The sequence below is a fragment of the Sphaeramia orbicularis genome, chromosome 13 (assembly GCF_902148855.1).
Source record: "Sphaeramia orbicularis chromosome 13, fSphaOr1.1, whole genome shotgun sequence".
NCBI classification, from domain to species: domain Eukaryota; kingdom Metazoa; phylum Chordata; class Actinopteri; order Kurtiformes; family Apogonidae; genus Sphaeramia; species Sphaeramia orbicularis.
This window is the reverse complement of record NC_043969.1, coordinates 14,158,880-14,186,789: the sequence shown is the minus strand read 5'-3', so window position 1 is coordinate 14,186,789 and position 27,910 is coordinate 14,158,880. Positions and strand designations below refer to the sequence as shown.

Below are 27,910 nucleotides of genomic sequence, written 5' to 3'. Positions count from 1 at the left end.
TTACAGGAGGGGTTTTAAGGGTGGGGGTCTCACTTACACAACTCCGCCCCGCCGCCACGTCAAAGACAGACCGGGAGTCCATAAACGAGCGCACCCTGCTATCACACCGACTGACGGTCGGCGAATGAGATAAACAAAGAGCCGGTGACTTTTCAGGAAAAGAGAAAACGCTCCTCAAGATCCCGGGAAATATGGATACAGGTACGTGGAGTGGAACTTGGTCTTGTTTCAGTCATTGTCATGTTTGTTGTGTACAAGCTGTGTGGCGGTCTGTATTTGACAGCTACAGGGTGACAGCTGAGGCAGCTAACGGCTAAGTTAGCATCCAAGGCGTTAGCATGTCAGTCTGCTAGCATGACTATGCCATCGGTCTGTTCTTAGCGGGTTTGTCAGTTCATGTCGATACATAGTGAGTATGCAGACAACACCCCAGCTGTTGAAACGGGCGTCTAAAACACCTTAAATGTTCATAAATTGCTGTTCTCAGCTACGTGAACAGAACCAGTTAGCACAGGCAGCTAGCTAGTCAAGAATGAAGTTAGAAATGCATGAACCTGTCAGACTCTTCAAAGTGGCATCAGGTCATGTAGGTGGTTTTCACCAGGAAACACACTTTCATTTATGCTAAATAGTTCAGCAACATTATTAAACTCATTTATGTGTAAATCAGTGGTCAAATCAGCGGGGTCAGATTATTTCATTCATTTCATTCAAACTAACCTCAGGTTTCACAGCTGCTCTAATAGACACAAGTTTTATCTTTGGCCAAGTGATTAAGTCTGAGACTCACGTTAGTTACTTTTGGTGTAAACACTTTTCTTGCCTATTTTAAATTTTGGATTTATTAGTGTTATATCATATTGATCTTTGGACGGTGTGTTTATGGGAGACTTTGTATGTCGGCTGTAATTCAGGCATGGATCAGTGATGGACATAATAAAGTTTGTAGCTCTCATAAAGCCAGTTGTGTAACCATTGATATGTCAGTTTAACCATCTCCATAGTAAACCAAGTTTGTCCTCCCCGTTCATGTATTTGTAAGTTAAATAACAACCAAACTCATGGTTTAAGCATAAACTCTTTCAGACAGGCTCATTTTTCAGATTATTGGGGTTTTAGTATTCCATTGGTTAATAAGGTAAATTAACTAAAAGATGTTCTATTTATATCCACTTCTACTCTAACAGCTGCCTCTCTGAGCATAGTCACTACTCTGGTTTTTCAGCAGTGTTCTGATTGGTTGCATATCACCAGTCATAGCCTAAACTTAGTTATTTTATATATTATTTAGTAGTACTGATTTTTTTATAATCTCGTCATTTCAAAGTCCAAACTCAGACAAGATGGTGTTGAGATTTTATATTTTCTGTATCTGATTTGACGGTCATCTTACAAGCATTCCTGCAAAGTTTTGTTTGACTGCTGACACCAACATTTTTAGTTATATTGCAAATCTGTGTCTGTGACCAGTAGTCACATATTTGTTATTGGGTGTACTGATCACTAACAAAACAGCCGAAACCTTACTTTGCATGAGCTGCTGGAAGTTTAAAGTTGTCAGCTACCACTCTGATATCTCATACTTTCAACTCCACAGTAGATCCACAGTAATTTGTGTTAAAAAGTTGTGCCACAAGCAATGCAGTGTTATCATAACACAGCAACCAATGTGAGTCTTCTCTCTCTGTTCTCTGCCTTAGGACAGTTTCTGTTTTTTCCAGCTCTGAATATGGACATGACACTTAATGAGGTTTGACACTGTCCTCATGTGTGGCGGTCAGCTTTGTGTCAATGGAAACTAACAGAATGCAGCTGAAGGGGGGGGTTGAACTCTAGGCAGCATGCATGACTAGGCAATGTCCCAATGTTTAATTGCTTTGCAGTATTATTTGACAGAATTACATAGCACACACCGGTGCCAGTTTGATTCTGTCAGAGTGTGTGAACCCCTCTTTTCTCCGTCCAGCTAGACCAGACAAGCCTTCTAGTGTGTTCCCCTTGCAGATGGACCCAGATGATTGATACCAGCCATCAGGTCCCTCGAGCCTCTTATGATACTACTAGAAAGCATCTTTGGTTCCCTTTTGTTTGCAACTACTGGCTCTCCCACCTCCAAGTCTGTCCTTCAGTCTTTACCATCTCCAACCCTAATGGTGTTCAATACCCTTAATATACTTCTCTCCACTATAATGTTTGTCTGGATGAGAGAACAAAGGATGTGCCACACAATTACATTATTCAATAAAGGATATGCTGTAGGTTTATGAGTATTGATCTGGTGTTTTCCAGGCATTCTGTGACATTTGACTGTGTGAGTGCTCATACATCAGACGATAAGTGGGAACTGTCTCTGGCTAAAGTGGTAAAGTGTACAGATGAGTCATGGGAATTGGACAGTGGGAAAGTCCTGCTTAGGGTTACAGTCTCCTTTCTGTTCCCGTCTAGCTGTGAAAGTCATCCTACTACAAGTTAACCTTTTAAGTGCTTGCACTTGTTCTTTACCCTTTTATTCTGTTCATTCTCTTCATCATTTATTTAACCTTTTACTTCTTGGTCCACCAGGTCTGAGTCAGGAGAAGGTGTCCACCTTTCTTAAGCGTCTGCGGGCTGAGCCACGCTACCTATTGGCCCAGAATGTGTCTACCTGCATCGACCCGTTAGAGGTTTGTCTGCACCGGCAGACTGTCCAGGATACGGTGCACATCTTCCAGCACTCTATCCCCACAGAGGGCAAACCTGTCACCAACCAGAAAAACTCAGGTAGCGCTAATGCACCACAGTAATGCTGTTAATCCAAGGCTAATTTGCATGGAAAAGGCAAATATTTCCTGTAGTGCCTTTAGAGCAGCACACCTGAGGAACCTGAGATATTGAAGTTTATGAAAATGCATATATATTGCATATTTAGTGTTTCATATTTAGTATAGATTTTACTCCTAAAGTGGCAAATGGCATCTAAAAACAATCTCTGTCAGTGTCATCTGTTGTAGACACAAAAATCTGGTGCTGTTGATGTATGACATGTTCTACGTCTGCTTCTCTGGCACATATGATGTTTTGTAATGTGTAGCCTGTTGGCACTCATGGTGTGTTTGGTGGATATACTGTTGGCTACAAAATTTAGTCTTAGTCTCCAGAAATGAACTCAGAATAAATTCAGTAATTGATGCAGATGGTCTATGGTGACCACAATCAAAACAGGATATTGAGTTTTGTAATTGATCAGTGTTTGTTACCCCTTTCAAGCAATTTCCATTTAAAGTAGTAAGCTATACAGTGAATGGAGTCAAATTCTGATGCTGTTGGTCTATCCAACTGTTAAAGCAGTCTAAATCCCTGCAGGCCATAATGAATGTCTTCCTGCTGTTATCATTAGGGAGATGTTGGATCTTCTCGTGCCTCAACGTCATGCGACTTCCCTTCATGAAGAAGTTTAACATAGAGGAATTTGAGTTTAGTCAGTCCTATCTCTTTTTCTGGGACAAGGTAAGACATGCCAGCTATCCTCTGTTTAAAAGTAAATTATGTTAGATGTTATAGTTTACACATTTTATTTTTAGCTCATCTACTTGTTTATACCCTCAAAACTGTTTCTTCACTGTTTACAACAGTATATTCAAATTAAATTAGAATGTATAAGGATCAGGCTCATGTGGTGCATGCACTGAAACTGATGACATTTATTCCTTAGGTATTAAAGTTTAGTATCAAATGACAAGACATTTTTCAATACTTGTTTGTACCTAAGAATTTGTTTGGTGCCATAAAAGCATCAAAGTTCACTACACAGTCCTTGTTTCTTTAGTGAACATATGCACTGTTTTACTTTTCTTTGTGATTTGTAAACTTTTTTTTCCCTGCACATTACGTACCATTTTGGCCAAAAGTTGTTTCTGTTGTTTTTGCAGGATACCATGTGTATTCATGTGTGTGTCCATGTGTCACTGGTTATTATGCAGCACTCCATGACTATTCAGTCATTGTCCAGCTAAACCCCTCTTTTGTCTATTGTGGTCAGTGCTCTTCAAGGGCCTGCGTCACAGTCACACCTCTTCAAATGTTTTTACATCTTTCTGTTTCAGTCTCTTTTTCTTGCATGTTTTGGCTTGTCGTGGTTGTTTGTTGGGAGTGCCATTCAAACAGATCAAGACTGACAGCCAAATAAGTTCTAAAATTATTTGTCCCAATAATAAATGGCATGCATCACTTTCAGCTGGTCTATTTCTACCTGGGGTTAGTCCCCAAGCGCCATCATCGGAAGCTCACTGATCCTAATGTGTGTGCTCTGTGTGCTGATACTAATGCTAGGTACTGTGTGTGTATGTTTTATGATGAGAAAAATGAAGAGACCCAATTTCCTTATGGGGATAATAAAACGAGTTAACTTTTAACCTTATGACAGCAATGTTTGTAAAGTGGCTCAAGTCATTAGTCAGTTTAGTTTAATATACTTTTGTCCCAACCTTCAGTCTACCACTATATAAAATATTAACAAAATATATATAAAATTGGAACAGTTGTTCACTATGATTCTCCTTGTTAACATTTCTCTTCCCTACAGATTGAACGTTGCTACTACTTCCTTCACGCCTGTGTTGAGACAGCACAGAGGAAGGAGCCAGTAGACGGACGCCTTGTTCAGTTCCTGCTCTCCAATCCAACCAATGATGGAGGACAGTGGGACATGTTGGTCAACCTCATTGGTCAGTTCTCACTCTCTTGGAATGATCACAAGAAATGTTCTTAACTGATTTTGGAACTGTTTTCATTTGATCATAGAAAAATAACTTGTAGAATAATACACTGTACATATATTTTATTGCAATTACTACAGAATTTCTAGCCATCATCAAAGTTTAATATCCATCTGAATTCTAGACCTTGTCTTAAATATGATTTTGTCTTTGGATATGAATACAGTTCATTTACTCTGGAAGTTGAATAAGCATAAAAGCTGCCACAAAGTTTTTCCATATCTAAGAACAGCCCCAGCATGATAAGAGGTCAGATGGGTTTCAAAATGCCTTTATAATTGTTTTAAAAAGTCTTAAGAGAAATTTGTGAAAACCTGCAGGAACCTTGTAATTAAAGATTGTGTAGAACATTAGATATATGCAGTGGCTGATTTGGTTAAAATGATTGTATGGCTTTGTAGAAATGATTTTTTTAAAAAAAATATCTCTCCTTCAGAAAAATATGGCGTCATCCCAAAGAAATGCTTTCCAGAGTCACACAGCTCAGAGGCCTCACGCAGAATGAATGACATCCTAAATCATAAGGTGTTTTTACTGTAAAAGTACTGAATGAAGGTCATATTATGCTCTCACAGGTGAGGCATATTAGTGCTGACTGTTACTTTTGTTTCGTTGTATTAACAGCTGAGAGAATACTGCCTAAGGCTGAGGAACATGGTGGCCAGTGATGCTACTAAAGATGAACTGTCTGAGGCGATGGACACCATGATAGAGGAGGTGAGACTGAAAAATTGTACACCATTCAGCTGTGGATTAATGCTGGGTGTTCCCACTGTGGAAAATGTCACATTGGTTAAAACAGATGTGAAATTCTGGAACTTTAGCTGCCCTCTGACTGAAGGAAGTAAGTGTACTTCCTGTTTGATAGGTTTCTGTGCTTTCCAGAATGCTGCTGATTGGTTAAACATACATTATGGAAACTATAGCCTCATTACAAAACAGTGAAGCACAGGGTACTCGCAGATTTAAATGTAGACATTTCTTGTTAGAATTAAGCAACATGACAGCAAATTATACTTCAGCACTTGATTCATTAAAAAGCCTGAAGGTAGAGGAGTAGAGGACACCATGGACCAGATTTCTTAAGACTTTGTGCCAGTGCAAACCTGCATTTGGGGTGTAGTGCAAAATGAAGACTGAAAATGCATGAACAGTTACTTTTGCACCTGGGGACAGAGGAAGACCTTATTGGAGCAGATCAACCATAAAACGGTCCACATTTTCAGCTGCATTGTTCCTATAATCATTAATAAAGCGCACTGACATAATTTTACCAAATCGACAAGTTGAGCAAAAGATTTACTTTCACTCAAAGTCACAAGGCTTCTTGCCAAAAAGTAACTCGGATGAAATAGTGAAATATAAGGAAGTATTAAACTCGATTCTGATTTCCAAGTGTTTTTCCTGGTTCTGCGGCAGATACAGACAGCATGCCATGTTTGGTCTGTATTACTGATATTATAAACAATAGCCTCCCCACCATAAAGAGTAAATGAATGTATCTACTGTTCGTTACTGTTGGTGAATATGTCAGATTTCACTTCTGCATCAGTTCTTAATGTCACTTCTCCATGTGCTTCCTTTGTATCATGCACCATGCCATCCTCTTTAATTTTTTTCTACAGTAGCCTGTTTACTTCACCATGGTCATCTAGATCGGCCTTTATGGACAGGTTGGACATTGCGTTTTTAAAGAATTTTAGACTAGGTTACATTCTTCCAGTTTTACCAAAGAATTCCCTTCTTCTGCTGCTTCTCTTTGGTCTGTGTTGCTATATCCAGGGAGAAACATATGTTTTAAACCTTCACTGTGTTGTTAGTAGAATCCCTGTCATAATCGTAATGAACTGGTTGTGTCAGTGTTCATAATTTTGCAAGTTACTGGTAAATCATCTGCACAAATTTTCCATTCCCTTAGGGGCTTTTTCTGGATTGCACTCTTGCTAATTTTCCCTCGTAAATCTCCCCCTAGAAGAGGAAAGAGGTGAATCACCATCAAGAATTAATCAGTTTATCTGTGCTTTTAGATCCAGAGTTTTAGTCTCTTAAATATTTTAGTTGTTCCACAGTACCCACAGCACTTTGGGTTAGTGTTGGTATTCCTTAATGTGTGAGAATTCCTTCTCAAATGCTGATCTGTTCCTAGTCTCATGTTTGTCATAGTTCTTAAAATGACTTGGTGATCCAAACAGGGATTTAAAAAAAAAAGTGTCCCAGTGTAATTCCACTTTAGTTCATGAAAGGATTTGATTGGAGAATTGTAATAGACACCAGCCTCAGTCTTTAGTGTACCTGTTCTAGCATCACCTACAACAGGGGTGTCAAACATGCAGCCTGCTGGCCAAACCAGTTCTAATCCAGCCCAGGGGATGAATTTGCATGAAGTGCAAAATTACCCTGAAGATATTAACAATCAAGAATGTTGAACTGGTTTTAGTTCAGGTTCCACATTCAGCCCAATTTGATCTCATGTAAAATAATAGCATAATAACTTATAAATAATGACTCAAAAATTTTTTTTCTTGGTTAAATGTGGAAAAAAAAAATTACATGATGCCTATAAATATTGTCAATTCCAAATTTGTCCCTTTGTTTTAGTGCAAAAAACCCCCCATTAAATTATGAAAATATTTACATTAAAAAGCTATCCTTTAACAGTAAAATGTGAATAAAATTAACAACCCAAAATATCAAAAGAAAATTAAGTGCAGTTTTAACAATATTCTCCCTGTTACTTAATGTTTTGTTCCTTTGTAGATCTGATCTGTATTGTACATGTATAAATAATAAGTTGAGGCTTAATGTTGTTAAAATTGCACTTATTTTTCTTAAGAAATTTCAGCTTTTCAGGTTATTCACATTTTTTTATTTGGATAGTTTGTGAATAAGTTGTTTTTTGCACTAAAACAAAGAGAAAAATTTGGACTTGTCATTATTTATAGGCCATTATGTTATTTTTCTCCTGGTCCACCCCACTTAAGATCAAATTGAGCTAAATATGGCCCCTAAAAGAAAGTGAGTTTGACACCCCTGATCTACAATGTGCTGCAGTAGATAATGGTCATGTATATATTTAAGAGTAATCTCTTTCTATTATATTAATGGAGGATTAGTTGTAAATAGACCCTGGCGCATGCTGTCTAGTCAATGCATACTAAATAAATGATAAGTAGTATAAAAAGAAAGTGAAACCTTGTTTTACTTTGTTACATTGTTCCATTTTTGCCAGAAGAGGGGGCTGTCTAATAACGAGTAACAGGGCAGCCACTTTGAAATGATACCGGTACATAATCTGTATAAAGTGAGGGAAGGTAAGGATGACAAATTGACTCTACATTCAGAGTTCATGTTACTTTATGTTATTCACTGTTGTATAGGGTTCCATATTTATAGGGAGGATTCCAATTTCAGCCTTCTCATTTATCATTAAACTACTTCGAAACTCTATAATCCATATAAATGCAAATATTCACCGTATGGCTTGTGCAACATTAGCATGACTTTATTCAACAAGCATGAAAAGGTACATATGACACTGGATCGGGACGTCTAAACCCTTTATCAACAGTGCATGAGATTCAGGCACTTCTTTGGTCTCTTAGTAAAAGCTGAAAAACAGGATATCACATGATTTTTTTTTTGTATGTAAATTAAATTTTCTCAGCTTTTTTTCCTCAATTTAACATGTTTATGATGCTACATTGTAAGGTACGAACTGTCACCACACTGCTGTTAAGGTTTGAAACTTGAACGCACTTGCACTGTATTTATTCATGTTGGTGTACACAATTGTATTTGCACACGTTCTGCATTTATTCATCTATGAAAACTACTTGATTGCAATATTTTATGTACTCTGGCCCTGATGTTACACATAGGGCAGTGACGAACCTGTTATTGTAGCAGACTATCACAGACATCTGATGCTGGATAATGAAGACAAAGGCGATTGTGTACCATAAACACGTGTTATTACGCATGTACAGGCGTGTAGCAAAATACAGTCGCGTGCTTGCAGCGTATGTTTTTGTGACAGTGTTGTTGCGTATGCAGTGAGGCTTTATGCCCATTTCCTGTGTGTATTTCATTGAGTGGGAATGTATGTGGGGCCTGTCAGTCAATCAGTGTCCCATTGAGTCCACTACACACAGGGCAGGGGGCTGGTTAAGCAGCCTTTGTTGTCAGCTGTTTGGTTTCATTGTGCTCCTGGCTGGTTGCTTGTTTAAACAGTCGCCTGCATCTCAACGCACCTCCACGGATGCCCGACCATCACCGCACACTCACAGACTTGCGCGTACTCAAACATATGTTGTGCAATAGTAAAGACTGCTTGCACTGCACGACAGGGTGGGGGGGGCGGCGGGTTGTCAGTGTGTTTGTTTGTCCACCTGGAAGTGGTTTGTTTTGCGAAACACCACTCTTTCATGGCCGGCGGTGATGTAGGATTCGGTCATGTCAAAAGAACGACCGGAGTAAAAGGAGCCAAACTGTTACATTTGACAAGGTTTATTGTAAAAATCCTCATTCAAAAGGAGACACGTCAGTACCAGAAGATAAATTCCCTTCAGTTAGAATGTCACCCCATGGATACAGGGGAAGTAAGATCAATCTGGATCTTATTGACAAGATTAGTGGTCATATTCATTGACGGTATGTGGGTTTAAGGACTATGCTCTATTTAAAAATTCCTAAACTGTCAGGAAAAAGGTCAAGCAAGTTAAGTAAATTCATGTCCCCTGAGTATTAAAATTTAAGAAGTATCTGAACTTCTGAATGAACCAAATAAGCAAAGTTTAAAGAAATAAATTAAGTTTAAAACTCAGATGCTGAAAGTTAATCCATAAATTCTGATAACTGGGAATAATCGGATAATTACAATAATCAGAGATGATGCGTTTACATGCACTTCAGACATGTGATAATGGACAAAAAAACCTGGTTTAGATGTTTCAGTCAGAGTATGCATCTACATAATAATGGTAGACTCAAACTTACTATTATTGTCTTCTACTCACTTTGCCACTTCATCATTTCTGTTTTCTATGATTTTTTTCATATTTTATTTTTTTTTTCACATGCATGCAGCTATAAAAGAAGAAAATGAATCAGAGTAGCGTGTGTACATGCACAAAGACACCAGAGTATTGGAGACAAATCCAGGTGTGTTAATCTGATTTCTCATAATCAGATTACTGCTGTTATCTGATAAAGCATATGAGATTATGCTCATTACATGATCACTTGAATAATCTGATAACTGCATAAATCGGATAATGATCAGAGTTTTAGCATGCATGTAAACGGGCTCAGTATCAGGTTATCAGATCACGAGCACCATTGAAACACATACAGTTTAGCTCTATAAATTAGGATCATGCAACCAACTTTAAAAGACTGACGTGTATTATAAATCTTGTTAGTTTATTTTTTTGTTTCATCGTAGCATTTAGGATTTTTAACTGATATGTTCACATGAGCAGAATAGTTTATGGATATTCAGAGCCTGTGTGTAGGCTTATGTAGTCTGTAGGATCCTTCATTCATGTGCATTTTCATTTATGTTATGCATGTGTTTCCCTGGATCAAAGTGCCATGTCAGTCCTACTTTGGTGAGTATGGAGGTGATGCTGTCCACCCTCCCTACATGAAGGCTGTGATTGAGCCCTGGTCTTCATCACACCGACCCCACAATCTGTCCCGTGACAGACAACTGGGTTCAGAATCTCTGCTTCCACTTACAGTAACCGGGGCGTGCTTGATTTAAATGCATCCCTTTTGCGTGTGAAGAATCTATGCTTTTTCTTAACACTGATGAGACATTGGCTGAAACCAAGCATGTCACATTTATCTTAAAAGCACTGAAAACCTGCACCTACAGTACCACCACAGTTCTGCAGCACAAGAGCCATTTCTCTTCATAGAGTCTGTTATGATGACGGCACCCATGTGCTTCGTTATCGAGGCTGAGACGATTAGTTTAAGTTTCAAAGCCAGCCGTTCTGTCTTGCTGTATCTGCTGTGTCTCTGCACATCTGCACCTCTTTACACATACACGTAGGCAACACATAGATGCAAATAAAGGCATATTCTTCAGTAACTTTACACATGTACAGTACTTCACACAGATGGTATCCCTCACGCCACAACTGTACACCTTCCATGCTCCATTGCGTCATGGAATCAGAGACCATGTGCGGCTCTGGTGTTGGCTTTGAACGCACGGAGAGCGATTAAGACAAGTCTAATTTATGAGACGGCCATCAACTCTCAGAGAGACTTTCTCTCTGTAGTGTGAGCTCAGAGGCTCAGTCAATCCGCTGTCGATGTGGGTGGCTTCTTGTATACGTATCAGTGTTAGGGGCTGCAGCGATAGCCTTGCCAGTTTTGACTTGTCCAGTGAAATTTCTTGAATGTCTTTTCACCATTGTTAGAAATTTAGAATGGCCACATGTGTTGCATGTTTACAAAACATCGAAGTTTAATCAAAACCTAGTTCATTTTTATCCAAACTGTTTGCATGGTGTCATTTGCTTATACTCACAAGTCCAGCTTCTAGACAAGAGGTATAAATTCATTTCAGAGTGGAAATGAGCCGCACGTTTGATCTCAGCACTAGTCTCGGCTGACTTTATGTGGACATTGACATTATGCCTTTTTTTTTTTTTATTTGTACATATAATTCTGATAATTATATATGTAAAATTACAGACCGTTTACTTAGACTCAGGAGGCTAATCATGTAAAAGCAGGTAAGTATTTAGATCTGCCTTTAAATCTTTAATGGAATATTTTTTTTTTTACTTTTGTTAGACATCACAGTGAAGAGAGACAGGACCTGTGGAGAATGAGAGCAGGGAACTGACAGCAGGAAAGAAAACAGGGATTCATTGCTTCACTTCTAGGTCATCCCTGCTTTTAAATATTAAATGAAAGAGGATATTCCCTCTGTGACAGGTGCACATATAGTTCATGTTCTCATATTTTAACTACATGAGAAGATGAACATATGATGTTTGACTGAAACTTATACAAGATACTGAACACCAAGACTGAACTCATCTATGATCTTCAATATTAGACAGTTTTTCTTAGTCCTCGAAAAACTTTTATGAAAAGTAGAATCATTTTTATGCATGTTTCTACATCTAGATACAGTTAAATGTAATGTGTTGCCAGTGGCTTTTCTTATGTATTACTCTCACTCCTAACTCAAGGTGATTTGTTTGTTTGTATCGAGGAGGACCGGGGATGCCAGCTGGTCAAGACTGGACCACAGATGCTATCAAACATTAGGTAGTGTTAGACTGAGGGTTTGTTTTGTTTAGAGCAAGACACGCAAACTCACCGTCACAGAATCGAGACAGAAATGAGTGCGACCTTCTGCTGGAGGACGATGAGTCGAACAAGTTGCCTGTTAACAAACTCAGTTGGTCGCAGCTGGACCCCGAGGCATGTTTACAGTTCAGATGTTTGAAATATTAAGATAAGAAGGGCACGGCCTCTAAAGTTCCCGTCCAAACAGAAACCAGGCTAGTGACTTATATTTTATGAGTTACGCCTGGAGTTGTAATGAAGGAAGTCTGACCTCTGAGGTGAAACACAAATTATTCATCATTAGTAACCAGAGGTCAACTGATTATGGGTTTAATAATGGTATCGGCTGTATTAATGGTAGTTTGGAGCAGGAAAAAGCTCATAGCCAATTAAAAAGCTGATATCGCACCATCCTTCCCCTTCCCTGCCAAAAATGAACTATCTCTGACTTTATTAGAAACCGAGGAATTGGAACTGAACATCTACATCGAAGTAATTAATATATAAAAATATAAATAAAAGGGAACTGAACAGGTGACTGTAAAATATGTAGATGGTTCGATATGCTTTTATTTTCCCTTTGAAAGCCTTATTCATAAAGGACTAGTATTACCTGTGGACCTCTTATTTGGAAATTCACCCCCATGTCCGTCTTTCTTGCAGCACATTTGCCCCCTAAAATAAAAAATAAAAATTTGACTAAAATGTACTGACATCTTGTGGTTTTTAGGTCAAGGCTCACCACTTACAGGTAACTGGTGAAAGGCACTAACTATATGCTGTGAACTATATCATCTTTTGAGATTTCACTCATCTGAAGGATTTTATTTGCTCTTTCAGTGAATATTTTATGTTGCATCATGACGTGAGCCTCCTGAATTTGCACTCAAACAGCCAGCACCAGCCTCATAGTCCTCGACCAGGAAGTAGGTTTAATGAATGTGCAGACGACACAGAAAACATTGCACAATATGCCAAATCAGAGATGTCAATTTGCACAAGTCCTCTGTGTTTGCTGAAGTAGGGTAGGTAATCAGTGGTGGAATATTTCACAAGTTACAGACATGGCCAAATGACAGGACTGAGATCACAGACCACCTGCGTAATTATTACAAATCCCCAGAAGTCCTCAGGTAGTATGAGTCCCATGCGAATACAACTCAAGTGCCTATCATTAGCCACTATTGGAGCCAAATTCTGCTGACACTGATTTTAGATGAGTTGATAGTTTGAGATTTGCCAGGGGGGTTCAGGATTCATTGATACAGTTCAGAATATTTAGCGGTAGTTGGAAAAATGTGAAAGTTTCTTATTAGGGCTAGTACCTATTTTGTCTGTTCTGGGCTTTTTAGGTAAATAGTATTTGACTGTAATGCTGCGATACTGTGAAACGGAAACATGGAGAAAGAAAATGTTCAGGTGCAACAAGTGGAGACTCATGGCATGGAGGGTATCTGCTAGGTTTTTGGACGTAATTGGTTCAATTAAGATCAAGAAAGTGTCAATTCTTGTTTTAGTGATTATACTCTATGTCTGCAATTTAGATCTCCCTGAATCTGGCACAATAGACCTGTTTAAATAAACTGATTTCTGTGGAACACTAATAAATGGATCTAGTAAGACTGTTGAGGTTGAGAATTCTCCTTCAGTTGTACACTGTATTAAGTTGTCGTTTTTTAATGTTACTCTTCTGTCACATTTTTCACTGTGCCCTCTTAGTCTACCTTTATATCCCCTTCTCAGGTTTCCCAGTCACTCAAGTCTGTCTGTCATTGAGACGGCAGGTGTTTCAATATTGATCCTGCGCTGATGTCACAACGACTGTTTATTCTCTCACCAAGTCTGTGTTTGTTGAGGCAGCCTTCCCCTGACACCTGCGTTATTCACCAAGGGATGAGTGGGGCACAGAGCTGGACTGGCATTAATGGAGATGCCGTGTGTCTCGGGGCATCTGAAGAAAAACTGTCGAGAGCAGAAAGTGGAAAGGTTTACCGGGAAGAGCCGAGTTATTCTTGGAACAGGGAGATAAAGAAAGGGCGTGGGGCGAGGGGTAACAGAGGTGTCTTGTGGAGTCCAGACAAAGAGATGGACGCGTTGGCATGTGCTGTAGACGTGTGCATATGGTAGTCTAAACAAAAGGAGTTGAATTAGGAGGTGGTTTAGGGGGATGAGAGGTCAGACAGATGCCTTTGTTGACTCTGCGCATATGTGTATTTTTGTGTGGGTCTGTACTTTTGCGACTTCGTATTTCTGTGATGTGGAGTGGGATTGGTTATTTGTGTAAGTCAGAGCTGAATGTATGCTTTTTTGTTTGTCTCTGTGTAAGCATGCGTAGGTGTGGGTTGAGAATCATAAGCTCAGAGGCCTCAGTGTCTCTTAAACTGAGAAGCAAGAATGCCATCTTTATGTAGGAGCGTTTAATGTGCGTTAAGTCAGTAAATGGGGAAAATGCCTGCTTTGTGCTGCCTTCACATGCTATCAGGAAGAGGATCCTTTCCACTTGTGAATTTGAAATTATGAGTTTGTTGTGCTTTTGTTGTCATAGTAAAATGAAGAATGGCTGACACACAGTTTATCATGACTTGCTACTTGGGTTAAACAGTTTTGGATGTGTTAAGTCATCTGCTACAGCATTTCTTATTTTATTTCTATGCTAATTTTCTATGCTGTAAATGTGCAAAATCATCAGCTAACAGCAGCAGAACATTAACAAAATAAAAGCATTCTTTATCAATCGCAATTCATTTTTTCCTGTTCTCCAGTGGAAAATACAACACGAGGGGGAATTCATGTGCAATTTTATAGTTTGTAACTAGTATTTACTGTAATTCCCATAGCATGTGAAGGCAGCATTAGTCTCCTTTGAGCCCACCGCTGAAGAAGTGCTAGGCTAAAAAACAATTCCTTTACCCCTAATCATCTGGGAGTTGGCCTGGATATCAGTAAGTCAATAACAATAATGTGAGAGTCTAATGGAAATATATTGTTTGTGACACTCATAGTTGAAGCGGCAACAGTGTGATGTATCACCTCTCATCCACACAATCGGAACTGCACCAGCCGCTGCTTTTTGTCAAGACCATGTATCACTGTCTAGTAGCACTTCTGTTATCTGCCACCAACAATGCACTGTGCTGCATCTTAATTTCTCAGCCTCTGTGTTAATCCTATTTTGATAGGAAAAGCATCTGCTCAGTGACGGAGGAGAAGATGGGAGAGGTAAAAAGCAATGGGGGAAATTCCTGAGATAGCTCTATCCGAGTTTGGAAGGGCCAGATTGACAGGCAGCCCAGTCCAAACAATCCGGTGGAGCCCACAGGAACTCAGTCTGAAGTCCAGCACCATGGGAAGACAAGCATGGAGGAAGTGGAGGGAGGGGGGACAGGTTGGGGTGAAAGAGGAAGAAAGTGAGGGGAGTTGGATGTCTTGGTAAACAGGCAGTAATCGAGTAACTGCAGAAACTGAAGTGGGTTTGTATCAGTTAGATGAGCGTAAATATATTACATAACCAAGACACTGAATTAGTAAACTGAGACAAAATCACATGTCGCAAATGTAACTTTTTTTTTTTTTTTTTTTTTTAAGTCATGGAAATGTGCAGAAGATGAAGGAAAAAGTAAAATGTCCTGGAAAATTATTTCAGTGTTCTCCTGAACTGCTGGACTATATCAAGTCCCCAGGGTTATAATCTGAATAATCAGTTACATTTTCCTTTTAAATGTAAATATTAGTCACTGCTCGCAGGGATCTAGTAGTTGTTAGGTTTAGAATAATGTTGCTGACTTCACGATTTTATTTATTTTTAGTCCAATGGCCCGAAGGTGCGATGGACTGTCGGTATCAGTTGTCATCCGTAAACAATTTTCCAAGAAACAAGAAACCGTCAGCCACAATCAATTGAAATACATAGCACAGGTTCCTTAGGGTATGGTCTACCAAGTTTGTTCAGAGAATTGAGAAATATTGATTTTTTTAAAAAATTTTCATGATTTCTTTCTTTGTAGATTTGATCTGTAATGTACATGTATAAATTATAAGTTGAGGCATAACATTGTTAAAATTGCACTTATTTTTCTGAAGAAATTTCAATTTTTTCTGGTTATTCACATTTTTTTTGCCTGGATAGTTTGTAAATGTCTTAATAATTTAATGTTTTTGTGGTTTTTTTACTAAAACCGAGAAAAAAATTGGAGCTGTCATTAGTTAAAAGCTATTATGCTATTATTTTACTGGTCCAACCCACTTGGGATCAAATTGAGATGAATGTTAACTAAAATTAACTTAACTAAAATGAGTTTGACATCCCTGGTGTATTGTGTGTGTGTGTGTGTGTTCTTATGAGCAAAGTAATCACTCAAAATGTCCTGGAAAGTTAAGTCTAACAAAGAGTGGGAACCCTGACAATCACCCAAGGCAAGGAAATAGAAATGAATCTGTTCATTTCAACTCAAGGTGGTCTTGTTTTCATGGTGTGAGGAGGACTTTGAATCCTAAACTTAATCCAGATTTGTTTGTCCTGTTCGGCTACAGTACAGTGCAATTTTTGCCAACAATTTGACGTTCAATGTGTGTGTGCCACGCAGGTGTTCAGGGTGGCCAGTGTTTGTCTAGGCAGTCCTCCTGAGACCATATGCTGGGAGTACAGGGACAAAGACAAGAACTTCCATCGCATGGGACCCCTCACCCCCCAGGAGTTCTACAGGGAGCATGTCAGACCCCTATACAACATTCAGGACAAGGTATGTGACGACACAACAGGCTGGTCATGCTTTTGGGGGCTCCGGTTGGGAAGCTGAGTGTATGTGTAATTTCCCCGTCCTCAGGTCTGCCTCGTGAATGACCCTCGACCCCAGAATCCATACGGGAAACTGTACAGCGTCGAGTTCCTGGGTAACATGGTAGGAGGCCGCAGCACTCTTTACAACAATCAGTCGATCCAGCTGCTTAAAAAGGCTGCGGCTGAGTCCATCAAGGAGGGAGAGGTAGGTTGAAGTGGGTAAAACTGTGCATTTCAGCAGTTCTGCACATGTGAGCATCATAAATCTGAACATGGCTACTGTTTTCCTTTCTCCACCCATCAGGCGGTGTGGTTTGGTTGTGACGTTGGAAAACATTTCCATGGAAAGCTGGGGATTAATGACATGAATGTGTGAGTATAAATCACCAAATACAGCATTGACTTAATTTTATTTTTAAGGTCACAAAATCTCCAAATACCAATTGAGTGCTGAATGTATTATGAATGGATATAATTTAGGTAGTTGGCATATTTTGCAGTGATGGGTAATTATTTATTCTGGCATTGTGTGGGCTGTTATGTGCCATCATTTACCTACCAGGGTCTAAATTGTTAAAAAGGAAAAAAGCTAGGTGACTTTAACCCACTGTTATGTTGCTCATTTATCAGTAAATACGGTAAAGGTGAATTTAGTTTCTTACACTGAAATATTTATACATTTGCTATTATTAGATGATGTATTAACCCTCTGATATCCAGCCTATAGAGGCCCTTTTAATCACCAAAAGCGCACAATCTGTGCAGTACTGTAATAATGTCAAAGTTTTTTTCATTTTCAGTTTATTTTTTAACTTTTTTTACATTTCTTTTACATTTCATCAACTTGAGGCGTAAACAAAATTACCAAATACTCAAAAATTGGCATATCATTGTCATATGATGCACAAAACACAACTATTTTTTCCAATATACTACGTAAAAATTGTGTTACTAATTTTCGATTTTTGCAGCCTGGCATATTTCAGTGATTAACAGCAGCATTGATTTATATGCTTAATTATTTTTTGTGCTATGTCAAATGTTAAAATGTGCCAATGCACATTTTATACTCCCTTTGGAGAAGACTGCTAGTGTAGAAATTTTTGGCTGGGTCAGAAATTGAAAAATTGTGCAAAAATTAACAACTGTTGAATTCTGACCTAATACAAATTATGAAAAATGATATGACCTTTTTATAACATGAAGTGCAAAGTGTGTATGATATGCTCACCCGGATACCAGTGGGTTAAATCATTTTAGCAGTTAGCTGCTATACATCAAGTCAGTATTGCCAGATGCGCCACTGTCTTATTTGTTAGATAATTTCACTCCCCTTGATCTCTTTGTTATAATCATTCTTTCATTTTGCCTCTATTCTTGACATAATCAGGATGGTAAAACATGTATCCTAAATCTGTTGAGCATAGCTGACATCTTGAATCATCCTCACTAATCATAAATTGATGGTATTTTAATTTACAAGTCAGTCCAGATGTGGGATAATTTAACTCAAAATAGTTTAACATCTGGATCCAATTCTGAGCCTCTTAACACCATCACGTCATAGATGACCGAGCTGTAACATGTCCAACACCTTTGTAATATAAAATGACTCCCTTAGGGTCAGTGTTACTAGAGAATTGACCCATGTCTGTCGGGTGCTGTTGTATGACAAGCCCAGACCTCCTCTGTCGTCATGAGGTGTCCTTCTCTCCACAGGAGAAAAGTTGCCCATCTTTGCCCTTCAGGTGCAGCAGCATCTGTGTCTGAGCTGCTGGCGCCAGGCTAATATTTTCCCACTGAACTGAAGCAGTATGGTGCAGCTGAATGTCTGGTACCATCTCTGCTGAAGCTCATCTTTCAGACGGCTCTTTCCTTGTGCCTGTGGATTATAATTGGAATGAGGCTGAGTCTTAGTGGAGCCTCATTTCTGCAGACATGCTCAAGAAAGGAATGAGAAGTGAGCTGTCTTTTTAACCATGCAGAACACCAGGCCTTATTTATAGAATGATGGTTTTGCTTTTTATGGTTATCATTTCCCTTTTCCATCTATCATCAGGGTGTTAAAATATCTTCAAGTCAATTTTGTAAACTTCCTTGTAAAAGTCCTTAAGTCATCCTAAACTTGTTACTTGTGTGTGAATTTGTTTGGCTTTGATTGCCACAACCATGCCATTTAAACAATTTATCCATCTCTTTCCATTTATTTTATTGATTTATTTATTTGTTTCCTCACTTAAAAAAGCAAGAAAAACTAAAATTTAAATCCAATAATTTGTACATGAGATCGAAATCAAAGAGAGATTTTTAATAGGATTTCAACCAAAGAAGCATAAACAAGAGAACAATAACCATAAAATGTAAACAAATAACTAACAATAAAAAAAATGACATAAAAAAGTGTAAAAATGTAAAAATTGAACAGTACTGTGCAAAGATCTTAGACTGCGTTTAGCTTTGTTGTTTTTACATGGTTGTAATGGGCATGTGTCTTTGTTTGTAACAAGAAATAATCGTGAAATATATGCAAAGGCAAATATATACACAGAAAATTCTGAACTAAACAGCATCTGCAGGTAAAGTCAGTATTAGTGTGATTTGGATTCAGTAAATCTTGACTTTCTGGATGTTTTCTGAAATAATCTTGTGTTCTACTGTATTACACACCTTTAGAATGTCTCAGAGGCTTTCATCCTCTTCTGTCTTTTTCTCTGTCCAGATTATCCCATACCAATTGTATCATATTTACATTTTTTTGTGAAATGCATTTTTATATTTTAATGCTGTTTACACTGTATATTCCACTTCAGAGGTCACGTTAACCGAAAATATTCCGTCATTGACAGATTTTTTTTTTTAAATGACTGAAAATTCTGAAGGCCGTCCGTCATTTTGACAGATTAAAATACTGAGGGTAATCTACCAAAGAAAGTTTTCACACAACACCGTGAACAGAACCTGCTCACAGGATCACTGGTCTGTCTGTCTCTGAACAAGTCATCAAACAGTCCTTAACAACATCCTACCTGTATAGAACCAACAGCACCACTGTTCACCTCTACGCTGAATACAACAGCGGTACTGCAGTCACATGACTCCCCGTTAGTTCACCTGTAGCAGACCCCCTGTCCAGTTGATGGCCAGTGTGCATATTAATCAGTCAGTGTCAAGTCTTGTCTCGTTGTTTTGCTGACTTTAGCCAAAATTAGATGCTACTTTGCTAGCGCAAAATGTGAAGACAGCCGAGTCTTCTTAGTTATTTTAGAAAGCCCAGTAAATGTGATGGCATTGATAAACACAGTGAAAAAAGAGGGACTGATGTGGTGAAGGATGACAGACAAGCAAGGAATACGCCAATAGCATTTGGGGTGCTATATGTACACATTTTCTACCTTTCGTGGTATATTTGATGGCATGTCAATTTGTGCCCAGATCTCTGGTTCACATAACCCGAACCCTAACCCTCAGTGCATGGTATTTGACACTGCATGAACATACACAAGGAAAGCTTAGAATGTCTACAGATAACACACCAATTAAAAGTGGTGTATATAATTTTGCGAGTCGTGATATCACATTGGTTTATCAGCCAGCAGCAACTGCAGTTGCTGTATCATTGAGATGTTTTTGAACATTAAATATAGCTAAATATATCTCATTATCATTAAAAAAATTTGAAATGACGGATAGTAATATGTTATTAACAGGATTTTTACGACCCTGTCCGTCAAAATGACGGACATTAAAAATGTCTAGTGCAACCTCTGTTCCAGTTGTATATATATTACTGGAAAGACTGATCGTACGTGTGGTCATGTATTTCAGATCTGTAAAACAAAGTCTACGTAAGACTTTTGCTCAGTACTGTATGAATGCATATTTGTATACATTGTACACATTAGCACAAAAAAAAAGAAATGGAAACACAAATTTAACCAAAGTAAAATGAACAAAATAAAAGAACTAATAAGTACCCAAACACTTTATTATCCTTGCAATTATTTGTTTACAAAGTATAGATGTCCCTCTAAGCAGATTTCAACATAAAACCTCCATCTGTAAAATCTCTCACCCATAAAACAGGACCACTTACACACTATTTAACTGTAGACTAATCTGGGATATGAATGTAGTTAAACATAATATTATTAAGTATATTAATGTAATTGAAAAGCATTAAATTGAAGTGTCTAATACAGGGATGACAAAGTCATTTTAGTTCAGGGGCCACATCCTCTTAATATAATCTGAAGTGGATCAGACCAGTAAAATAATAACAAAATAATATATAAATAATGTCCATTCCAAACTCTTCTGTGTTTTAGAGTGAAAAAAGTAAAATTACATTGGGAAAACATTTACATCTACAAACTATCTTTTAAAACAAATGTGAAAACCATGAAGAATCGTGGAAAAACTCAGCTTCTCATTTCCACATGTGCATTACAACTTACAGATCTCAGTAGATCCACAACAGCACTAAGTAACAGACAGAATATCGATAAAATTTCTCAAGACATTTCAGGTTGTTAATTATTTCTTCACTTTATCCACTGTTTTATGAAAGGATAGTTTATAAATACAAACATTGTCATAATGTAATTTTAGTCTTTTACTTGTCTGACCCACTTGAGATCAAAATTGGGCTGAATGTGGTACCTGAACTAAAATAAGTAATATCTTAAGTGTAATTTCTGCATTTCACAAATTCATCCCACAGGCCAAATTTGACCCTTTGTCGGGCCAGTTTTGCCACCCGTGGTCTTATACATAAAACCTAATGATGTGTTGTTGGGGCCATTTTCATGTCGATAACTAATGTGCACATGCAGGTTCAACCATGAGCTCGTGTTTGGAGTTTCGGTGAAGAACCTGTCCAAGGCTGAGAGACTGATCTACGGAGACTCCCTGATGACCCACGCTATGATCCTCACGGCTGTCACAGACAAGGTACGCACACACCAACGCTCAGGTGCCCCGCTGTTCAGTAAACCCACCAAACATACTGAACTGCACATATACACAGGCCACAGCGTCCCGGGGTTTATTGCATCAAAGACTCGCTCTGTGTTTATGCCGCTTTAATCGGCTGCAGTTTTTCACGGTGCTGTCAATTTCCCCCGTATAAGTAACCCCAGCTGTCATGACACTTTCTTTCCTCTGTACTCTGCTTCTCATTCTTATCTTAACCATCGCCTGCTCACACTCTCTCCCCCCTACAGGATGGGAAAGAAGGCTTTGAGAAGTGGCGGGTGGAAAACTCTTGGGGAGATGACCGTGGAAATAAAGGTAACCTCAGAGACACACACATATTTTTATGCAGTATCTACTCTCACACCGTTCACTTTACATTTTTCTTTGGATCGGAGCTATAATGAATAACCAGTGGAATGGATTTTTACCTGATTGAAGTTTGGATTGATGGTATTTTCCAGGTCAGGATACGTTTTGAAAATAACCATATGAATATCAAACTCCAGAGAAATAGGATAATTTCTTTAATATGGCGCTGAGTGTGTTGTATGACTCACACAGATTCCGTCTCCCTGTTAAGTTGGCTGAAAATGTTGCTTAAACATGCATCTCATCCGGAAACATGCATATTTTTGCACCACAGTCTTCCTGCTTTTCCATCTCTGTTTCAGTCTTTCTCACACCATGGTGCCTCACCATAAACCATCATCTTCCTGTTTGTTCATTGAATTAAGAACAGGATTAGACTGAGAGGTTCCTGTGTTGCTGCTTTATGAATCCATTATTTCCTCTGTCCTGTTTCATAAATATACACACATGTTTTTTTTTTTTTATGTTTTTTTTTTTTTTCCCCAACCTTTTTACCTCCGGGGGAATTCATGCTGTGTTTTTTCTAAAGTAATGTGACCTTTTAAAATCCTAAAGCTGCACAAATACTTTCTAATTTGTGAATTTCTGAAGTTTGGCCCCAGAGCTACATTTCATTTCATTTTGATCTAAGCTCCACAAAGTCCTTATTTTTCACTGGATTGAACTAAAAGTTATACTGAATACAAAAGAAACCTTAAGGAAATTGGAGATGTTAATAATTAAGTCAAATAAATGAAGACTCTTTAATTTGTACAAATTAATATATTAACTGGTTTATCACTTAAAATAACATGAGGATAATTTTCCAATATTTTTTCAGTATCTACTTCATAAATCATTTATGTATTATTTCCATTTTAATTGATTACACTGGCACATTTAATTAATTATTGACACATGCATTTATGTAATGCAGTTATTGTCAATTTTATTAATTAAATATTCATGTATGTAATTATTTAATGATGTATTTATTTATTGAATTGTGTTACTTTTAGTCCTCCACATTTATCTAGTTGTTGAAAGAAATTAAATGTTTGTTTTTTTGTTTTGTTTTTTTTGGAAACTATACAGTCAAAATTTAGCAGGACTGAATAACTACCACATAACTAGAATAATATATTGCAAGACAGTGAAAACTAGTGCATGTGACATTTTTTTTGAAGGTAACATATACTTTGTTAAACCAAGTATTTTTTTATTTTTATTTGATTTCAGTGTCTCCATTTTATACAAATACATGCCGTAAATGACCTTTTCTTAGATGTTCAGTAAATACCTCAGTCCAATCCAGTGAAAAGTACATTCTTGAGGCGTGGAATCCACGATGAAATCCCAGACTATTATTTCAGAATAGAGGATTTAGGATTTTCTAACTTCCCTTGAACTTAAGGTTTCACACAATTATTTTTTCAAGAAACTTTCTACCATGAACTGGGAGGTCTAGGTGAGTTGGAATGAGCAAAACCATAGACCATTGTAGAAGTTTATAGATCCCACACTGACATAACACACGCATTTCCACAGTGTCTTTTATTGGCTGGGAACTTTTCAACCAGACAGTTGAGTGTTTTTTATTTAAACCTCTAATTCAAAGTAAATGCATCCAATTAAGTCAGGTGGTTTTGTTAGCAGAAAGTCATTTTGATGCATCAACGAAAGATATAAATATTTGTTGTTTAGTCATGTTGGTTTGTTTTTACGTAACAGGCCTGACCCAGACTTAGCTGTCTGCTGTTGTTATTCCCTCATCCTTTTCATCTCTGTTTCCCATCTTCCTCTGTCCTTTTCTGCCTTTCCTCTCCATCTCTGTGCCTGACATTCCACTGCAAATTATAGGAGAGTATTTCAGGTCAGTCATGCATCGTCCGACAACACACACACAGACGCTTGGAGTACAGTGTACACGCATGGAGACACACACAGACTCACAATATTTGCTTGAACCCACAAACCGTAGTGGCTGTTGGGAAAACATGTGAAAACCCCTCAGTCAAGTCAAATGTATTTCACGCATATCTTATTCCATAAACACCAGCAGATGGGAAAGGCCGGGGCCTCCAGCCCATCCGCAGCCAAATTAATAAAAGTTTTTTGGAGAACAAAAGTTTAAGAAGTGGAGCTCACTTGGGAATCCGGGGGCTTTGTTTGTTTGGCAAATGCTGAAGGAAAGAGAAACACAAGCAGAGGAATTAGAGGAAAGCATGGAGGAGAAGGAAGAGATATGACACAAAACGTAAAGATGTGGTACAGGTAAATACTGCTGAGAAAGAAGAACAGTTATAGCTGTAACGTTGCCCTTCAGGTCATTTATATCCTCCTTATCCCTGAAGTGGTCCCTCATGAGAGGTTTAGCTTTCTGTTTTGTCCATCTTTAAGCCCTCTCACAGCCAGTGTTATGGCTTCAATCGCTGCACAGCTCATTCTTTTATGCTGTTTTTGGCACATATTTGGCAACGTGCTCTGACATTTTCAGTTTAACAGGACCTTAACCTGATGTGGACTCCTCAAATTTGTCAAGCTTGGAATGAAAAAGAAAATATTATTTCCTACTGCTATGACTTCATAGTTGACTTAAAAACAACAAAAAAAAAAGATGATCTTGTTGTAGATGGAAGTATTTCCTGGAGAGTGGACATAACAGATTCATGGGAAGAGAAGCATCATTAGCTTTTAAGTATTCCTCTAATCTGTTTCCATTATTTTGCACCAAAACCACAGGTATCTGTCCCTTTTACCTCTTTGGAAGGTCTGATTTTATCCTCCGTGAAATGAAAAACGCCTTTTATATGGTCTTACTCTGCAGGGGTACTGTTATCCTTGTGTAACAAGCAGTAAAAAATAACGCATTTTGAGATATTTTAGATTTTGGAATAACGCACAAAATAATGGTGACCCAGCCATCATGGTCTATGTTGGCGGGCTATAGTGAGACGTAGTTCTGTGTTGGGAAAATCTGCTGAAGTCTTCTTGTAGCTTCCAGTACATCCATCTGTTCAGCAAGAGGACAGTCGGCCAATCCCTCAAAACAAATAATGACACCCAACATGCGCACACATACACACACCAGCATGCCACCCAGCACGCGGGTTCCAGGAAGCACACATCAACACACAGACAGATACCACAGTGAGAACCAGGCAACCTGCCATCTAAGATTTGCGTACTTGGAAGCACACACATACACAACACTCACGCAGGCACGCCATCCCCGATACATTGTTTTGAACTGCGGCACGTTCTTGCGGTCACCCTGACATTTTCGATAAGTCAACTTGACAGTGGGAGGAACGCAACTCCGAACATATGAGGAGGAGAAAAGACAAGACGGAGCGAGTGGTGGCATCCGGTGGAAAAAGAGCGGAGATCTGGGCGCTAACTCCTGTTACAAACTCTTCTAGTTCCCATCCAGCCACTTGTATATGAGCACAGTACTTTGGTTTCACACAGCTCTTGAAACACACACACACCCGCAGACATCTTTTCCTTTTTTATTAATCATTTCAGTATGTGGCTCCATCCTCAGCCAGAAACAGATTAGGTTTTCCCAACATGTCGTCTTCAGTTTAAGTTCAACGTACGCTTTCATAACCGGCCCAGATTTGGCCACTCTGACCTTGTGTGATTACACACTCTGAGAAGGACTGAGAGACACACATTGTTTAGTTTTTATCAGGGTGGGCGTGCAGAGGTGATAGCAGAAGTGTTGAATGCATACTGCACTTCAGGGTGGGGGGAGTGTGAACCATAAGGGGTGTGGGGTCTGTCTTTTCCTCACCCTTTTGCCGTTTCAAACAATAAAGTTCAGTGGCCAAAGAACTGATAAAGAGCACTTAAAAGCAATTACAGACTGTGTGTTGACATATTATACTGTCGCTCTTAGCTTCACCCCTACTTCTTGTTTCTGACTGAAAGAAGAATGAAAATCAGTGTTTTTCTTCCTGATGAGTTTTTCAAATGTCATGTTGTTTTGGCAAAGACAGAAATACACATGCATGTGCAGTGAGTGTCTAGAACCTTTGACAAACCAAGAAATAAAACTTTTTTTTTTGGCTTTTGAAGGCGTCAGTGCCCTGTTGGTGTCTGTTGTCTTGTTCTTTTAATTAATTTTCATAATCCTACCTGCTTTGATTTCTGTGTGAAATCTGCTAAATGAGAGAATAGCAGTGTGAGACATAATAAGTATAATGCAGATTCAGGCCTGTGTCCCCTAAAACAACACTCAAATATACTCAAATAATATACAGTCACAGAAAAAATGATTAGACCACCCTTTGTTTTCTTTAATTTCTTATTCATTTTAATGCTTGGTACAATTAACGGTACATTTGTTTGGACAAATATAATGATAACAAAAATAGCTCCTAAGAGTTTAATTTAAGAGCTGATATCTAGCCATTTTTCAGTGTTTTCTTGATAATAACCAAAATCACTTAATTGATTACATCAATATCTATGGCATTGTACTGCCAAAAACAGTGCTTTTAGGCATTTCATGTTTTCTTTTCTGTCTGTTTTAGTCACATGATACACACAGAAGTTAGTACTTGATTGCATAACCATTGTAACTATATTTATGTGAAGAATAGGGCTACTAATCAAATATATAAAGAAAATTAAACCCCCAATTTGCTGCAATTCATTGTTTTCTTCATAAGTTTTAAGTAATATAGAATGTGTACAAAGGAAGTATAATTACAGTCAGATATTATAGTATATGTCAGAATATAATGGCATCTTTAAAGAACTACAACTACAGATCTCCAGCTTTGCCTCTTTTCATGAAATGATCAAGAATAAATCACATTGTCAAAGTGTAACTGGGACTCATTTAGTATGTAATCATTCAAAGGTGATTACTGATGTGTGTAAATAGGAATAAAAAGAGGAATCTGTCTGAAAATGAAGCTATTCCAACTTTATGGGCAACAATATAAAATATGCATTAATATAAGTGATGATTAACAATAAAAAATGTATTCAAGTCAGTCAGGTGTCTAAAATGTTTACAATATTCCAAGGAAATGTGATAAAAGAACAAGGGTAGATGTACAACGTGTTCATGATCAGACTCTCGCTCACCTGTTACTAATGAGTTGCCTTGTCCTGATAGGTTACCTGATCATGACAGACGACTGGTTCTCCGAGTACGTGTACGAGGTGGTGGTAGACAAGAAGTTCCTCCCCGCTGATGTCCTGGACGTAATGCAACAGGAGCCCATCGTACTTCCTGCCTGGGACCCGATGGGAGCTCTGGCGTAACTTGAGCAATCCAGGTTTTAGTCCCAACCACCGGTCTATTTGACTCCGCCCTATTCCTCAGCTGCTTTTACCTCTCCAAAAAATTTCCCCCACAGCCCCTTAAAAAAAACCTGTTCTTCTAGACAAAATAATAAAGATTTTGTTTTCTTTTTTACTGGACTGCCTGTGTGTTTTTGTCTCGTGTGTGTGTGTTGACCTGTTGTTTGTGTTGAAAAGGTGAATGAGATAATAAGGGTTTAGTACACTCTGTTTCACTAAAAGACATATTTTCTTTTAGATTTTTTAATTCAGTTACTGTTTAATAATCAGTAGCTATTTCTGATAAATAATCAGTTTGAATATGTTTTTTAATTAAGAAAATGAAGTGTCCAACTTATTAAATGTGAATATTTCTGATTTGATAACTTCTTCATGACAGTAAAATAAGATAAGATATACTTCATTGATTCTTCTAAGGGGG

General features: G+C 38.2%; 1 protein-coding gene across 1 annotated transcript; it reads left to right on the top strand.

Annotated features, from left to right (window-relative positions):
* The first annotated feature begins 60 nt into the window (after window positions 1–60).
* blmh (bleomycin hydrolase) lies at window positions 61–27,609 on the top strand. The gene is made up of 12 exons (XM_030153052.1): window positions 61–201; window positions 2,563–2,760; window positions 3,377–3,486; window positions 4,562–4,703; window positions 5,191–5,279; window positions 5,379–5,471; window positions 16,652–16,807; window positions 16,892–17,050; window positions 17,150–17,217; window positions 21,678–21,795; window positions 22,068–22,134; window positions 27,302–27,609. The coding sequence occupies exons 1-12, from the start codon at window positions 192–194 to the stop codon at window positions 27,448–27,450; spliced, it is 1,359 nt and encodes a 452-aa protein (XP_030008912.1). The 5' UTR covers window positions 61–191; the 3' UTR covers window positions 27,451–27,609.
* The last annotated feature ends 301 nt before the right edge of the window (window positions 27,610–27,910 follow it).